Here is a 19,368-nt window from a genome sequence, read left to right on the forward strand (position 1 = left end):
GTATTTTGATTACCAAATTTGGCCTTATTGTTAACTGGTCATAATTATATTTTTCTATTCATATTTTATTTCTTTTTATTAATAAAACTGAAGATGCTATTGTGAAACTCAGGTTAAGGAAAAGACTATAGGTGCTAAGCGAAGTGAAATTAAATGCATCATATTCCCATCAGCAAACAAGCGTGATTATGACGAGCTAGCTGCAAATGTGAAGGAAGGCCTAGAAGTTCATTTTGTTGATCAGTACAGTCAAATATTTAATATTGCCTTTGGGGAAGAGAAAGAATTGGAAGAGTGAGATTCTATGGCTTGTTTGCTGCAGAGGCCTATAAGCTAGAAGATTATGGCTTGAAATGATGCTGCCATGGTTCCCCATTTATTTTGGCATTTTCCACTTATATGCCTCCTTTGTATTCTTATCAAAGCATTGTTGGCATCTGAGGTGATTCCCAACCCTCCAATTTGTGAGCTAGTTGCAACGGCAGTGGATTGAGTCAAGTCAACCATGTTTCATTTAAATTATAAATCTCAAATCTGTTATTCTATTGCTTCTGCCAAGATTTTTTCTAGTCTCATACAGTTTTGTTGACTTACACATCTCCATACATTTCCCTACCTGAGTATCAATTCTAGCAATTTTTTTCTGCACAGCTGTCAATGGACTTGACAGAATAAATTATTCAAAAATTCAAGAGAGAGAGAGAATATAACAAATTACAAGTAAGTTTGTGTCTCCTTGTGGGTTATCAGATAACTGATCTTGATCTGAAAGGAGGCCTACCCATTTGCCTTTCACAATTTCTACTGTCATATTTTTCTGACTTGGTTTCAAATAAAATTTCAAGAAAGTTTTGAATATGTACTCTCCTTGATTATGTGCAGTAACTTGTACAGCAATTGAATATATATACTAAGTTTACAAGAATTAAATTTATTACCCTATTCTTTTAAAGATGTTCTCTAGCCTTTATTTTGAAGCAAATGAAAATCATGTCATGTGGCAAATGCTGATTGCCTTATAAGTTGCAGAGCAACCAAATCTGGAGTTATTGCTAGACACAGTGTTTCATACAAGAAAGTGTGAAACATGTTAATCTTGGTGAATCACCATCTTAACCAAGACGAATGCATATGCTAGTTTATGAGCTATAGAAAACGATTATTGATATAAATAAGAGTATATCAATAACACGATTAATTTATTTTAAGTTATAAAAAATAAGAAAAGCACGACATTGTTGAGCAATGAAATTCATTCATTATGGAGTACAACTTTTTGCAATAATTAACTGGAAGATTCTTAATGACCGTGTATGAAAGCACTATAAGTTATGGTGGTATATTTTTCTTGAACTGGTAGTGTTTTTTTGGCTTTAATTTGGAAGGCAAATATGAGAGATCCCACGCTTCTCTCCCTTCCCCCTTTTGTCCTTTCTGTGTGATATTTTTGTTTGCTATGGTTGTTAACTAGGCTTTATAAATAATGTAATTCCCTATTGTACTAATTTTATCCCCTAAGGTATTTGATATTTTTCTCGTGAACTGTAAAACTTAGCCATGAACATCATCAGTTTCAAATGCTTGCAGGACTCATTACAGCATTGGGTTTTATGATTCGCACACTTCATAGAATGTTTAGATTGCTTCTGGTAAATTTTTTGAGTATTGTTCTGTATGATTGGCATCCTTGAACATTTCATTGCCTTTGCTTCTAGCTGGCAGGAAGTAAGGCATCAGGATTGTGCTTTATGTGTGCTGGCCGGTTCTTCCCTTGCAAGAAATTTTCAAACTTTCTATTACAGGACCAGCTGCAGTATTCAACCTTGAACTCATACAAGGGCTATTGCAATAGCCTGAACATTTCCTCTTTCAATTTGTTCATTGAGATTTATATTCGTATTGAGGTTTGTTGACACTAGAGTTTTCTTCTGTTGTAGCTAGCCTCCATGACTGGATCTTCAGCTAAATATTCAGCTACTGCAGCGCAACCTGCCAATAAGATATAATGAGGATCATGTATTGCCAAATTTGTCAAGAATCTGATTATGGTAGATATCATGTGGGAGTGAAGGCCTGCTTATTGCTGCATGTAAGTCCATTTTCTTAGTTGTCGAGCCTGTGGTCACATTAGTGAACTTTAGCTAAGGTAGAACCCAAAGTTCAGGCAAACAAATAAGAAAGGTTTCACAATGATTTTACAGAGAATGATGGTATTGCTGTCGAGACTTACCAGTCAAATATGAGGCAAATAGCACTGAGAGGGATAATCAAGGATCACAGGTATAGGTGGAAACCAACAAGAACACTAAGTCAAATATGAATTAACTGGATATAGGTACAATGAACAAAGGTAATAGTGGGGATGATAGAAATACAATAAAATCTATTATAATCCAATGAAAGCACTACTTTTGTGGCCCTTGAAGCTATACCTGGAGGAGCTCATGGATATTTAAAGGAGGATGGAAACTAGAGAATAAGGAATTGGGCAGAGAACACGGTATACAAAGACAGAGTACATAAGCAAAATAGAAAGAGAACAAGAATCTTAAAGAGTGAATTTCTAATATGCAGATCAAAATGGATAATAGGACTACAAAAACTTGATACCATAAAACAAGAATTGAAACAACTAGTAACAAGGAGGAAAGAAAAAGAAGTGGACACCATACAATTGAAAGAAATCCAATCAGCTTTGGCAGACATAGAATCTAAATAATCTCAATTAAAGGAACAAGATAGAAGCAACCAAATCTTGGTCACAGGTGGTAAATGGTTTATCAAACAAACAAACAAAATGAGATTAAGGAACAAATCAAAATTCAAATGAGAGAACATAACAAACATGGACATTCCCTTTGCTTTGGGCTGCTTATTAATACAGGAAAAACACTACAAGGTTACATATATCATTATCAAAGGGCTGAAAGACTTAAGAGAAAAATGAAAACGCACATTCTTGCAATGGACTTTCTTATTGATAAGTTAAAATGGATAGGTGGCATCCAACAAGCAAATAAGAAAGAGGTTGGATGAAGGGATAGGCACATGTGAGTTGCCTTGAGAAATCTAGAGCATAAAAAAATATCCTTAGAAATAGAAGGCTATTTAGAGGAGCATAGCTTTATCTAGATGATCTTATCTTTTCTGAAGATGAAAAAGGAAAGAATCGGTAAAAGTAAAATCAACAAGAAATGAGGGAAAGTGGGCATGGCTGAAAAATGAAAAAAGTTCAAGTCAATGAACATTTTGTAAATAAGAAATAGGAAATAGGGGCCCCAGAAGATCATTTGTGTATAGTAAGTTGGAACTATAGAGGCTATCCATGGAGAAGAGAACTTGGGGTGGAGTCTATAACAGAGGGGAAGGATATTATTATTCTTGTTGAAACACACAAGCATGATGGTTGCATAGTCCTAGATTTTAACAGTCTCAAGAAATTTGCAGTTTGGAATAGTGAGAATGAAACAAATAATGCGCATAGTAACAATGTTTATAAAACAAAGGTGGTATGGCATGGTAAAAATTTGAATAAGAAGACCCGAATAAACAATACATATTGCTGAAAATAATTGTGAATGAGAGAATTTTCAGATTGATTGCTTGTTACTTTGCTATAAAAAGCTCTTAAAGTTCTACTAAAAAAGTAACTTAGGTAGTGAAGATGTGGTTGCATCAATAAAATAAATCTTTTTATTTAGTAAATGTGAAATAATTCTTGTTGCAGACTTTAATGCAATGGCATTCAATGATCAATCCTACATTTGAATAATGGTGAAAGAGAATAATTCTTTATGGTTGGAAGAAGGCGGTGATCAACTTTGTGAAAGAGCTTCGCAAGATGGTAATAGGGGCATTTCTCATTTTGGGAAGAATGATTGATGGTGTAGTCAATTTGACATAGTTATTTATAACGTGAAACTAACCATCTTCGGGGGGTATCACTCACAAGATGTGAAATGATCAAAGTGTGGTGGATTATGTTATTTGGTCAGAAGATTACTTTTAGAGTGATAGCGTTTAACATTGGTGAACGTCTTATAGAGTTCAAATCTGATCATGTGCCCCTTTATATTAGATTGAACTTTCTTCTAAGTAATCCACGTGACAAACAATACCTCTAGGAACAAAAGACAATTGTTTAAAAGGGTATAATACTCAAAAATCAAGAGAACAAGGTCATATTCAATAATGCTCTTAAACAACGACATGAAATTGATACTATTTGCATTGATGTAAGAGACAATAAGGAGATTGGTAATGTGCACAGTAGCTTGTTGATTCCCATTGTACACAAGGCGTTAAAGACATGTAAAAGATCTTGCAATAGGAAGAAGGTTGCAAGTATGTTTTTGGCAAATGCATAGTATGATGAAGAATACAAGGCAACCAACAGAGTGTTATTAGCATAGAAGCACGTAAAGTACAAGAGAACTTGTAGGTAAAGAGTCATTATATGAGAGATTTAAATGTGTATGGATCATTTATGATGTATTCGAGTCATATTGAATCTATATGTAATGTATATGCACTAAGTTGTCTAAATAGGTCCTTGTAAGGGCTATTGCTTAATGGTCAACTCTTGTAAAAGTACTCATAAAGAGGGTAAATAAGTTGTGGAAGGTCCTAAAAATCTTCTTGTGATGTGTTAAAGGTGTCTACATGAGGTTTCAGGGTCATTTGTGTATAAGTGCTAGAAGTTGGAAAAAGTGCAAACATGCAAAATTATAATATTGCCAAATTGCACCAAGGTTGGAGAGGAAGTTGAAAGGTCATGGGTAGTTGAAGAACTATCAGAAAAATGTTATAAAAATCAATGTATGGTCGTTCCAAGTCAAAACGAGAACATTTTGTTTAAGTCTGGTAAGCCAAATCTATGTTTTGTAGTTCCTAGATAGTTTTTCCTTCCATTTTCAAGCCTTGTATGACCATATATAGCCTGAAAATGGCACATTATTAATTTCATATGGTATATTAGTCAAATATATTTCATTTGGTTCTGGTTTGGATCATTTCGATGAAGAATTGAATGAGTTATAAACGTTTCATGGATTGTAATTTTTAAATTTTCTGAATAGAGTCATATTGCAATGTGTACAATCATGTAATGAATGTTTTATGGGATAAAACTTGTATTTCTGGAAAGAGGGATGAGTTATCTTCCCAGTGCAATTACATTGGTACATTTTTGTTAAGTCTTGAGGAAGTTATGATAGTTTTGGTGAAAATTGGCTTCACACCTTCAATGGAGTTGTTGATAAGAGTTTAATAATATCTTTGTTTGTATCGAACTGAAAAATATGATTCTAGAGTTTTTTACAAGTTTATTCAAAGGGCTTTTAGATGGGCTTGGTTGTACTTGATATGGGTATGTATTTTGCAAGTTATATGATGCCCTAAAAAGCATCATATCTATTTCACAATAGATGCAAAAATGTGGAGATCAAACTTTGAACCATAGCATCTCAAGTGTGGATCCACTCGTTCTAGATCCTTCATCAGCAACAAAGAGAGCAAGGCAACTAGAATGGTTTAGTTGACAACCATCTCCTTTTGTCATTATTCACAAAGTATGGTAGAATGTATGAGATCAATAGGAACCAAGAAAACTCTTTTTGGTTTGTTTCTCACACCGATTATCCTTAATGACAACAAATTTGGGGAGGCAATGTGAAAAAATGTGGGTTGAGACACTTATGCATGGTTCGAAAAAATTTAATCAAAGGAAGTCTCGAAGTCAAGACTTCAGTGCCTTGTGAAACTCTCTTAAACGAAGCTAGTATTTTCCAATTTGATATGGCATCGATAACTTCAATAATAGATTAGAGCCCTCTAGGGAAAAGTTCAAGCATTACAAGGAGATCTATAGAAGGGTGAATCTTGTTGTAAGGGATGAAAGTGAGGAGGAAAATGAAGAAGGAAGTATTGAATAGGAAGGAGAAGAAGAATTAAAAGTCCTAAATCGAGAGGAGGAACAAATTTTTAGGGCCATTGTCAAGCTAGGAAAAAGATCTAAATTTGAAGTCTCCATGTTTTCGGGAAATCTCAACTTGGATGAGTTGATTAACTAGACCAATGAGTTGGAGGAATATTTTGAGTATGAGGATATTGAGGACCTTGATAGGGTTAATTTTGTGAAGGCCAGATTGAAGGGCCATGCTATCTGGTGGCAAGAGATTCATCTAGAGAGGAACATTAGAGGAAAGGAGAAAATCATAGGCTGGGATCATATGGTGGGAAAACTAAAGAAGCAATTCATTCCAGTAGACTATGAACTTGATTTGTTCAAGAAGATGCAAGGGTGAAAGCAAGTGGGTAAATTTTTCTAGGAATATATAGAGGAGTGTAATGATTCCTTGTAATATCAAAATAACTCTAAGGTAAATATAACATTTGGGGACTCTAGATCACTTCTATCAAGAAGTGGAGATGTAGGTGAACATAACCAAAATGAAAATTATGATTTTTTTCTATAGGAGGAACAAAAAACATATTTCCTTCACTTTTGAGGGCAACTTGTTACAAATTGTGAAAGAATATGAATATTGGGGAATTGACTTCCATTATAGGCTCAACTAAGAGACTTGTAGAATGAAAAGTATATAGGGGATGTGGAAAGCATCATATCTATTTCAAAATAGATGCAAAAATGTGGAGATCAAACCTTGAACCATACCATCTCAAGTGTGGATACACCCGTTCTAGATCCTTCATCAGCAAAAAGAGAGCAAGGCAACTAGAATGGTTTAGTTGACAACCATCTCCTTTTGTCATTATTCACAAAGTATGGTAGAACGTATGAGATCAATTGATTTGATCGCCTCTTTGGCATTGAGAAACCAAGAAAACTCTTTTTGGTTTATTGGTCACACCGATTGTCCTTTATGACAACAAAATTTGGGGAGGCAATGTGAAAAAATGTGCGTTGAGACGCTTAGACATGGTTCAAAAAAAATTAATCAAACGAGGTCTCGAAGTCAAGACTTTAATACCTTGTGAAATTGTCTTAGACAAAGCTAGTATTTTCCCATTTGATGTGGCATCAATAACTTCACTAATAGATGAGAGCCCTCTAGAGAAAAATTCAAGCATTACAAGGAGATCTATAGAGGGGTGAATCTTGTTGTAAGGGATGAAAGTGAGGAGGAAAATGAATAAGGAAATATTGAACAGGAAGGAGAAGAAGAATGAAAAGTCCTAAACTGAGAGGAGGAACATATTTTTAGGGCCATTGTGAAGCTAGGAAAAAGATCTAAATCTGAGGTCTCCATGTTTTTGGGAAATCTCAACTTGGATGAGTTGATTGACTGGATTAATGAGTTGAAGGAATATTTTGAGTATGAGGATATTGAGGGCCTTGATAGGGTTAATTTTGTGAAGGCCAGATTGAAGGGCCATGCTAGAATCTAGTGGCAAGAGATTCACCTAGAGAGGAACAATAGAGGAAAGGAGAAATCACAAGCTAGGATCATATGGTGGACAAACTAAAGAAGCAATTCATTCCAGTAGACTATGAACTTGATTTGTTCAAGAAGATGCAAGGGTGAAAGCAAGTGGGTAAATTTTTATAGGAATATATAGAGGAGTGTAACCAATTCCTTAATAGTAAAATACATGTAAGAGCTTATAAGGAGAAGGGTTATCATTATCTTAATGGGTTAAGGCCTATAATTCAATAGGAGCTAAGTATAGTTAGAATGACTACATTGAATAAGCATACTAGTTTTCCTTTCACGTTGAGGAGAAGATAATCAAAAAATTTGATGGAAATCAAAGAAGGCGAGGTCAAGGAGGAAGGCATAGTGGTAGGTCAATTGGAGGCCAAAATAAGTACTAGAACAAAAATGAAGATACTAGTTGAAACAAGAGGAATGAGGGTTTTATGTGCTCCTGTGATCAAAATTATACAGACCAAAGAGGAAGAGGAAGAGGAAGATGACAAGGGTTAGGAACATGTGGTTACATGGTACATGTTATCACTATGGAAAAGAAGGCCATCGAGCCTATGAGTTCCCTAATGCCAAGGAAGGAAAAATAGGAGAGTTGACGGTTAAGCAAGGATTTCTCATGTGGATGATGATGCTAAGTTATCACATTTAGAGAAGGTAGAAAGAGGAGAGATCTTGGTTAATAAAAGGGTCTTGCTAAGTGGTGAGAGTGAACTAGGAAAAGAAAGGAATTTTTTTGTAATAGGTGCAAGTGTGATGATAAATATTGTGATGTGATCAATGATGGTGGGAGAACTTACAACTTGGTGTCAAAGGTGATGGTCACGAAGTTAAAACTTTAGAGGGAGAAACATCCACACTCTTAACGGGTTTCCTAAGTGTGAAATGAATACAAGGCCTTGGCTAGTGAGTAATGTTCGGTGAAGTTCAAGATTAGGAGTTACCATGATGAGGTACCTTGTGACAACATATTGATGAGTGTATGCCATTAATTGTTGTGAATACCATGATAGTATGATCGATATGCAGTTCACGATGGTCGTGCAAATACCTATTCTTTGACAAATCAGGCCCTTAATAATGGAAGATGAAAATGTATGCAATATTGGTAAGGTATGTGTTGTTGATGGAAGAAAATTTCTTGATGGCATGAAACATCATGTATGTTATGCTTTAATTCCTAGAGTGGATAAGGAAGGTAGTACAAAAGTTCCAATAGGAGTCTCAGGTTTGCTAAGTGTTTATGGGGATATCATATCTGATAATGTCTTAAAGGGGTTGTCACCAATCAAGAAAATTAGTCATCAAATAGATTTATTCCCTGGAGGTAGTTTGCCTAAGAAAGATGCTTATAGGATGAATTCTAATGAGTTTGAGGAGTTGAACTGACAAGTTTAAGAGATTTTAAGAGAAGGTCTAATTCAAGAGAGCTTGAGCCCATGTTCAGTATGTGCAATACTGACATCAAAGAAGGATGGAGAGTGGAGGATGTGTATACTCTAAGGCTACAAATGAGATAACCATAAAGTACTAGTTTCCCCTTCCAAGGATGGATGATCTGATGGACTACTTGAGTGGAGCTGAGTACTTCACAAAGATAGATATCAATAGTGGCTATCAACATATACATATAAGAGAGGGAGATGAATGGAAGACTACATTCAAGACCAAGGAGGGTCTATATGAATGGTTAGTCATGCCCTTTGGATTGATCAATTCACCAAGCACCTTCATGCAACTTATGAATGAGGCTATGAAGAAATTTTTGGGAAAATTTGTTATTGTCTATTTGGATGATATTTTGATTTTCAGTAAGTCTCTAGATGAACATTTGTTGCACATTTGTAGTGTGTTTGAGAGGTTGAGGGAAGAAAAAGTGTTGATTAATTTGAAGAAGTGTTGATTAATTTGAAGAAGTGTAGCTTTGTGAAAGGGGAGTTAGTCTATTTGGGGTTTGTTGTATCATTTGATGGTATAAAAATAGACCTAAAGAAGGTAAAGGTTATCCTAGAATGGCCTACCCCAAGGTCTACCACTTACGTGAGGTCATTCCATGCTTTGGCTAGTTCTTACAGGAAGTTCATTAGGAATTTTAGTAGCATGTATTGACCCCTAACTGAAACAATGAGAGGGGATAGAAAATAGTTCAAGTGGACTAAAGGAGCTGCAAGAAGATTTGAGTTGCTAAAGAAGGTAGCATAGTAACTTGTGTGAGCACTCCCTAATTTTAAAAAGGTGTTCTAGGTGGATTATGATGCTAGTGGTAGTTCTATGACAATTGTATTGAGCCAATAAGGTAAGCCTTTTGCATATTTTAGTGAGAAATTGAATGATGCAAAGAAGAAGTATTAAGTTTTTGTTTCTAGTACAATACAATACCTAAATACCCAAGGTAAATTGAATCTGAGACATGTAAAATGGGTAGAGTTGTTGTAGAGCTATACATTTGTATTGAAACAAAGTGGAAGATCTAATAGGGTTGTATATGCATTAAGTAGGAGATAATTGTCATTGACATAAATAAAGGTTGAAGTGGTTGAGTTTAATGAACTCAAAAATCTGTACCCTAAAGACCCTACTTTTGCAAAAGCTTGGAAGGCCTATAGAGAACTTGTTACTCTTGATAGGACAATGTGGTTGGATTACATGATCCAAGATGGTATGCTATTCAAAATTAGTCAACTATGTATTCCAAGAAGTTCCATGAGGGAGAACTTGATCAAGGAGAAACAAAGTGGAGGGATGTCAAGATACTTTGGATGAGATGAGACCATTGATATTATCAGTGAATATTATTTTTGGTCCCATTTGTCACAAGATGTGAAGAAGTTTGTGCAGTGTTGTTGAGTATGTTAGATTACTAAAGGAGTTGGCCAAAATACTAGACTCTATCAGCCTTTCCTATTCCATCAAAGCCCTGGGAAGACATAAGTAAGGATTTTGTTATTGGGTTGCCAAGGACACAACATGATAATGATTTAGTATTTATGGTGGTTGATATGTTTTCAAAGATGACTCACCTAATTCCTTGTCACAAGACCCATGATGCGGTTCATATTGCATATTTGTTTTTCAGAGAGGTGATGAGGCTACATGGTCTTCCAAAAAGTATTTTTTATGATAGAGATACAAAGTTTGTTGGGTATTTCTATATAAATTTGTGGAAGAAGTTGAAGACAAATTTGAAGTTTAGTACTATACATCACCCACAGACTGATGAATAAACTAAAGTGGTGAATATAAGATTGGGTCATTTTCTGAGATTTTTAGTAGGGGATGAGCCCAAGGGATGGGATTTGACTCTACCAAAGGAAGAATTTTTGTACAATAATTCTATGAATAGGATTACTGGTAGGTCACCATTCCAAATTATGTATTGGAGTAGTCCAAGGACTCCACCAGAGTTGAGGAAGATGGAGCAAGGAGGGATGACTACTGTTGAGGCTGAAGACATTGTTGATCATGTCAAGAACCTACATGAGGAAGTACGTGAGCATATTGCCAAGATGGATATGTAGTTTAAGGCTAGAGAAGATCAAAAGAGGAGACACGAGGAGCTCCAATTTTGGGAAATGATTATGGAGTACTTGAGAAATGAACAATTTGCAATGGTAACCTATAATAAGCCGAAGATGAAGAAATTTGGTCCTTGTAAGATTATGAAGAAACATGATTCAAGGAATGCATATAAGGTTGAGTTGCCAAATGGATTCCATATTTCTTTTATTTTCAATATTGTAGACTTAACATAATATCCAAAATATGGCGTAGATGAAGAATGGTACCAGAACAATGCCCAATCCCTATTTCTATGATGGAGGAGATTGAAGAAATCCTGGATAGCTGTGGGGAAGGAGTACTAGAAACATGCATTATGAGGAGTATTTTATGAAGTGGAAAGGATGACCAATGGAAGACTCAACCTAGTTATCTAAGGTAGAGGCTGACCACTTGGGTTTTCCTAATCCAACTGAGAAGTGATAGTGTCCCTTTTCAAATTATCCTGAGTGTTTGACATAGGAGCATCCAGTGGTGTAAGGGCAATCATGTATCACCCAAAAATATGCTTGGTTTTAGTTTTTTTTTAATGTCTTTGTATTTATTGATACCAATTTCAGCCAAATACATATTCCAACTCTGATAGTTCTACTATTACTTTTATAGGTTAGTGTTTTTGTGCACCTTGGGACACATGCAAATGTAAAATTTGGGTTCTTTTCCTATAGAGACAAAATTATGAATATTTATAGAGTGTAAGTTTGAGGGAAGGTTGTAATTATAATTTCAAGCACTCTAGAAAAAGAATTAGGTCAAAATGTTTCACGATTTGAAAGTTATTCCAGTTTTAAGCTGCCTAGAGACCTCTTAAGAATTCTTCGGAGCCTAGTTTGAGGCACTAAATGACCTCGTATGAACTTGAAGGTGGGCGGTGAAAAAATTCAACCTAGAGGAATTTAGAGAACTCAAAGATCCTTTCAAAAATGTAAATGGTTCATCAATCAAAGTCCTAGATCAAAACTTATGCCTCCAAAAGTTAGACTATCATTTCTGGAGCCTTCTAATTTTGCTCCGAATTCTAATGTGACTTTTACAACCGTCTATGTTGGTAGTGACCACTAGATGGCATAATGTAAAATGTATCCCTAACCCCAAACCTAATTTGGGTAACTTAAGGTCCATTCTTGTGATGTAAAAGTAGTTTTTAGTGGCATTTAGGAGAAGGTACTGTGAGAAGAGTTTTTTTTCTCTAGAATCTGATAATGTTGTAAGCTTATAGGGCATGTAGTGAGTCTAGTTTTTCAGCAATGAATGTAATAGCATATCATTTCTAATAATAAAAGTCTATTTTCCTATTGTGTTCATTTTGGTCTTGGGTTGTGCCCTAATCAAAAGCTCACTTTTTTGCATTACAGACTTCTCAACAATGACCTTCAAAATATATTATTTAAATAATTAAATAACCTATTTGAAAATTTTTGAAGTTAAAATAAATAATTTTCACTATGCCAATTATTTCTGAAATAAAAAATAATAATGAAAATCCCCAAAATACATTAAAGAGGCCTTTTAATGAAATCCTTATGTGAAAATTGTGAGAACTCTAATTCAACGACATTCACTAGTCTATCACAAATACAATATGAATTTGGATTTACCAATAATGTACTAGAGGGATAGTATATAGTAATTAGATACACCACCCATACAAGGATGACATTGGCTCTATATGCAAGGCCAAAAATATTATCCCCTATTGCCACTATCTGGTATATAGCTAGAAACCTCAATTCCTACAATTTAGGATAAATGTACCTAGTATCTTTTCAGTAAACATGCATACATATTGCATAGATCCTCAATATAGAGAATTAGCCAAAGAAAAAATAAACAAAAGTCATGGGAAGGAGAACATGACACTATGTAAATCTTGCAAGAAATTGATGCAAGAGCATCCTGTGTTGTCTTGAGATCTTACTCATCTTTGATCATTGTGTCAGTTGTTTCCAAGTTGGAGTTGTTGTTGAGTGCTAGTATTTTTGAGCTCTAGTATGAACTGAGTCCTTGTGTTGGCCAAGATCTTATGATCATCGAGTTCCTTCATGTGCTAAGTTAGCTTGGCAGTTTCTTATGATACACAGGTCCTTCTTTGACTGAGTTAGTGTGTGATTGGTTCTTAGTGAGAACCAACTTGTTCATTTGATTTGAGATGGAGATTTAATGTAATAATCATGCATTGCGATGCATGCAAAACATTATGTGGTCGACCTTCTCTTATATAAAGATCTAGAGTCTTCTATAAGCCTAGTCTAGTTTAGATTCAGAGTAGTGAAAATTAAGAGATGATGTAGAAGAATTGTAGGATTAGCAAGATAGACTCGAGATATCCGATCATAGCTGTATCATGTTGGATAAATTTTGGTGTATATATGATCATTTTATTGGCTGTAACTTTTGTCATTTCTCTCTCTCATTGGTGTTGTTCTCTGTGATTTTCTTCCTTTGTGTTTTCTCAAGTAGGTGTTTGCATGGTAAAGTGTGCCTTTGGCTCTAATTCTCCATCCATCCCTGCATCAGAAAGTCATTATGGCTCTATTCCCTCTTAGTACTAGCACACACAAGAAATCCACATATAGAAGTGGTGCAACACAATATAACAACATATTAGATTAAATCATTTAAATTAATCATTTTACAAGTATTCTAACCATATATCAATAGAAGTAAACAATTAAATCACCCAACAACATATATGACACTATATATAGTGAAATCTGATAAAATCTTCCTGATACAACCTCCATAATTTTGAATGCAAAATATGCAAGATACCATCATAGAAAATCATTATATAGATATGGTCTAAATACTATTAACACATAATCTAACATATACATCATCACTACTATAGAAATTAGAATAAGGTGCAATAATCAAATGCATCATATAGTGCAACCATTGATCACATAATAAGAGTACTCATATAATAACATCATGATACCATCTAAAACTAGGTAACCACTAGTACATACCTCAATTAAACCACCAACGCATATCATAAATCTCATATGTCAAATACCAATCAAAGCTAGAAAATTCATCTAAGAAAAGATACAAGAATAAACTATATAGGGTGCATCTCAAAAGGTCACATTAAAGCATAACATGATAATACAACCATCGATCATGTCATAAGATTACTCACATAATAACATTGTGATACCATCTAAAACTAGGTAACCACTAATACACAACTCAGTTAAACCACTAGAGCATATCACAAATCTCATATGTCAAATACCAATAAAAACCACAAAAGTTATCTAAGAAAAGGCACAAGAATCAACTATATAGGGTGTATCTCACAAGGTGACATTAAAGAATAGCATGGGAATAATCACCACTTCCCAAGTTAAACTCAACTAATCATACAATAATCTCGAACCATTAAAGTCACATCCATCAATATGGAATGCAAAATGAAAATGGGAGATGCACTACACACTAAAAGATAATTGGATCCCTCAAGCATGTCATGAGCATTATCAAACTTCAATATAGATGACTTTAGAAGGAATGACCAAATATAGAGTAACATGACTTGTTCAGAGAGACATGTATGCTTAAGTAGAACTAGGGCTTACATGATTGTCTTTATAATTTGCACAAGATAATACTTGTTCTATGTGGCATGTCCTCTTGAGCACATGCAGATAATCTCCCTTCACTACACTTTATAATCTAATGACTTGTTTAGAATTGTGTAGTGATACAACATGAAATTGGGATGCATTGGATTCCTTCTTATTAGTGATGTTGAGTGCGATTAATGTGTATACTTTGTGCATTGCATGAGTGGAAACCCTTATTTTCTCCTATATATTAACTATGAGTATATGATTATGTGACTATTTCCATGAGCCTTGTATGGTGGACCTACAAGTTACATATGATTGGGTGACATTTCTAAATACCATTGGGCCTATTGGACCTTACTCGAGATTGATTGGGAGATCTTAATCACCCTCATATATATATATATATATATATATATATATATATATATATATATATATATATATATATATATATATATATATATATATATATATATATATATATATATATATATATATATAGATATGTTGTTCTCTTATATTTTCATTCTTATGTGTTATAACCACATATACTATGAAATAATATTTGTAAACATTGATGATACTTATATGGATAATCCCAAGGCAAGGACAATGTAATTGCAATATGGAGGTTTAATAGGTGATAGTTTAAATGAAAAATGTTGGGATCATGCACAAATTATGAATTCTTATGATCTTAATTATTGATGTAGGATGGTGTTATCTTAGGAACAATTCTATGTATGTGTAGAATTCTAGTATGTCAAACTAGGTCCGTAAGTTGCAACATAAATTTAGGAAATCAGGGTTATGAAAGTTTCTATGAACTTTGAACAAGTTATCAATCTTATATTAAAAATATGTGAGAAGAGAATATGTGAAAAATTGATATTCAATGTGGTAATACAAATATTTTAAGAAATAGATAAGAAGTAGGTGTATATCTAACCACCTTAAACATAACCAAATCATAATATTTTTTTACAAGGTTATAGATATAAGTAGTAGACTCATCTCTAGATGTGATACATATTGTTTTATAACTTTCCAAACGAATAATTAATTTTGATTTTTTGTCTACAAAGTTTTCATAATATATAAACTCTTGTGTCTAACCACTTGAACTTAGCCTAAAATACATCAAATTAATTTTTTTTCTTGTAGTATGGAAATAATAGAATAAGACACATGTTTAAAATTTAAAAAATGTTATAATGTTTCAAAGTTATAGCTAGTTTTCAAGCAATCTATCAATTAAAATGACTAAAATGATAAGAAGAAGGTGTATGTATGACCACCTTAAGCACAATCAAATGATAATATTTTTTACGAGCTTCAAGATATAAGCCAAAAATCATGTCCATATGTAAACCATATTTTTTCTTGTATCTTTCTAAAGTAAATAATTAACTACAATTTAACTACAAATTTCCCAAAATATAAAAAACCTTGCATCTAACCACCTTAACTTTATCTAAATTTCATAAAATTGAAAACATTTTAATTTTTCATGTTGTGGGAAATAATCTAATGTGATATGTGTTTCAAATTTTAAAGTTTTTATGCCATTAAAAACTTATAGCTCTTTTACAGCCACTCTATCAATTAGGATTTCTTCTCTACATCACCACATATAGAGTAACAATACTTGATTAGAGAGACATTTATACTTAGATAGAATTAGGGCTTACATGACCATCTTTATCATTTGTAGAAAATAATACTCATTCTATATGGTGTGTCCTCTAGAGCACATAGAAATAACCTCCCTTCACTACACTTTATAATCTAATGACTTGTTTAGACTTGTGTAGTGATACAACATGAGAATGGGATGCATTGGATTCCTTCATGTTAGTGATATTGGGCATTATTGATGTGTATAAATTTTGGACTGCATGAGTGGAAGCCCTTCTTGTATCCTATGCATTAGTTGTGACTATATGGGTTATGTGAATATCTCCATGATTTTTGTATGGTGGATCTACAAGTTACATGTGATTGGATGATATTTCTAGATACTATTGGGCCTATTAGACCTTACTTGAGATTGAATTGGAAGATCTTAATCACCCTCCTCTATATATGTTCTTCTCTTATATTTTTATTCTTGTGTGTTTTAACCATATATATTATGAAATAAGATCTATAAACATTGATGATATGTATAGTGATAATTCTAAGGCGAGGATAATGTAATTGCAATATGAAGGTTTTATAGATGATAGTTTTAAATTACCAATGTTGGGATCATGCACAAGTTATGCATTCTTCTGATCTTAATTATTGATGTATTATGGTTTTATCTTAGGAACCCCTTAGTATTTGTAGGATTTTGGCATGCCAATCTAAGCCTTTAAGTGGCAACATAAATTTAGAAAATTAGGGTTTGAAAGTGGCCATGAACTTTGAACAAGTTATCACTCTTATATTAAAAATATGTGAGAAGAGAATATGTACAAAATTGAATTTAGTTTCTAAGACACTAGCACATTTTTGGAAAAAATCACCCTATATGGTATAAAATTATGATTTCAATGTTGTGATACAAATATTTTAGGAAATAGATAAGAAGTAGGTGTATATGTAACCACCTTAAACATAACCAAACGATAATATTTTTTACAAGATTAGATATATAAGTAGTATACTCATGTCCATATGTGATACATATTATTTTATAAATTATCCAAGTGAATAATTATAGTGTCCCACTATTAGGGTTAGTTTGGGACAAGTGATACCTGCAAAACAATTTGTTAAAATCACAACAATAAAAAAACTAACTATATTATTATACTCTCTAATTTGACCCAATCTTAAGGATGTCTCCATATTAGGCTTCCTAGCTCATAATTACCTTGTTGTCTTCCCATGAGCCCAGCCCTTAAGATTCTTCTTGGATACGACATCTTCTATTCGAGACCAATTACATATGCATATGTTGACATCATCAGAATATTATGTCACAAGGAGATTATCTATTGATTCTTGGACATGATGCTCAGATGGAGATCTTAACATGTTGCATACCCCATGCTTCGAGTCTCATCAATTTCCATGATGTTGACCCCATTGGTTAACACAACATTATTCAATTTATATTATTCTTCATATAAGGAACTATCTCAATTATCACAAATATAATGTGTTCATGTTATTCAAGAAATGACAATTATCATATCTATATTCAATAAAATGTGCCATTTAAATGGGTCTCCTATCCACTATAAACTATAAAATTTTGCTATGAAATAATGTATATAATAAATTCTGAATATTAAATATCTTAGCCTTTTTTGAGAAACACTTCATATTTCTGATGGGGTAGTCAAAAGGTGGGGTCTCTCCCCCACTTCAATGAATTATTCCTACTAGATTATCTCAACTCTATATTTACTTTCTAAAATTCTTCACTTTCTAATTATAAGGAAAAGATAAAATATATCATTTTTTTCTTCTTTTCCAAGAGTCTCATAATACACATCCTTCGAAAAGACACAACACTTCGTAGTTATAGTCCTTTCAAAAAGTCAAAACACTTCATAACTAAAATTCTTTGGAAAAGTCCCAATATTTTATAATTACAACATTTTTGAAGAGTCAAAACTATTCATAATTATGAACCTTTTGAAGGTGCACATCCTTTCAATATCATCGATACCTTTTAAGAAAGACACTTCCTTATTTTTCATATTACTTTCCTCTTCCATTTTTCGTTTTTGAACTCCTAACTTCTCCTCTTCTTTTTCTCCCTCTCTAAAATAAACTCTCCTCCTCTTTATATCTTAATTTTAAGGAGTCATGTCTATTTGTTGAATTTCTCTCAACTTTTCATTCGATTTAGTTAATTTTCATTATTCTATTTTACATCATTTATCTACTTACTTATTTGTGTTTATTATTATTTGCTATTAAATTATATTTAGAAAGTTAAATACTTTCTACAATATTATATCTTGTATTTAATTTTATTTCTTAATTGATTCATTATAATATTATTATTTTCAAATTATTTAAAATATCATACTAAATATTATTTCATTGATAATATAGATTAAATAATAATATTTTTCTATTTTTCTATTTTAGTATTAGGTTTAATATAACTTTATTATCATTATTTATTTAATAACAATGTATTATCTCATTATTATTAAAATTTTATCCTAAAACAGGATATGACAATAATTAGTTTTTATTTTTTGCCTACAAAGTTTTCACAATATAAACTCTCGTGTTTGACCATTTGAACTTAGCCTAAAATACATCAATTTTTTTTTTGTAGTGTGAAAATAATAGAATGCGACACATGTTCCAAATTTTGAAAATTTTATAATGTTTCAAAGTTATAGCTATTTTTCAACCAATCTATCAATTAAAAGGACTAAAATGATAAGAAGTAGGAGTATGTAAGACAATCTTATACACAATCAAATGATAATATTTTTACAAGATTCAAGATATAAGTAGAAAACTCATTTCCATTTGTAAATTATGTATTTTTGGTATTTTTGGAAAGTAAATAATTAATTAATATTTTTCTACAACTTTTCCATAATATAAAAACCCTTGTGTCTAATCATCTTAACTTCGTCTAAACTTCATCAAATTGAAAACTTTTTAATTTTTCATGTCATGGGAAAAATATCTAATGTGATATATATTTCAAATTTTAAAGATTTTATGCTATTTAAAACTTATAGCCCTTTTCAACCACTCTATCAATTAGGACTTCTTACATCACCACTTTTTGGCATACCATGATCCTACACATTCCCTTC

General features: G+C 32.9%; 1 protein-coding gene across 1 annotated transcript in view; it reads left to right on the plus strand.

The window, feature by feature from the left end:
* The window catches only part of LOC149560436 (lon protease homolog 1, mitochondrial-like), a 185,453-nt gene extending 184,595 nt beyond the window's left edge, over window positions 1-858 (plus strand). The window contains exon 20 of the mRNA XM_089824679.1: window positions 113-858. Within this exon, the coding sequence (XP_089680805.1) occupies window positions 113-298 (186 nt within the window). The 3' untranslated portion in view covers window positions 299-858. The remainder of the gene's footprint in view (window positions 1-112) is intronic.
* The last annotated feature ends 18,510 nt before the right edge of the window (window positions 859-19,368 follow it).

Source organism: Cupressus sempervirens, chromosome 4 (genome assembly GCF_028749045.1).
Source record: "Cupressus sempervirens isolate cs-2001-9-10 chromosome 4, ASM2874904v1, whole genome shotgun sequence".
Taxonomy (NCBI): Eukaryota; Viridiplantae; Streptophyta; class Pinopsida; order Cupressales; family Cupressaceae; genus Cupressus; species Cupressus sempervirens.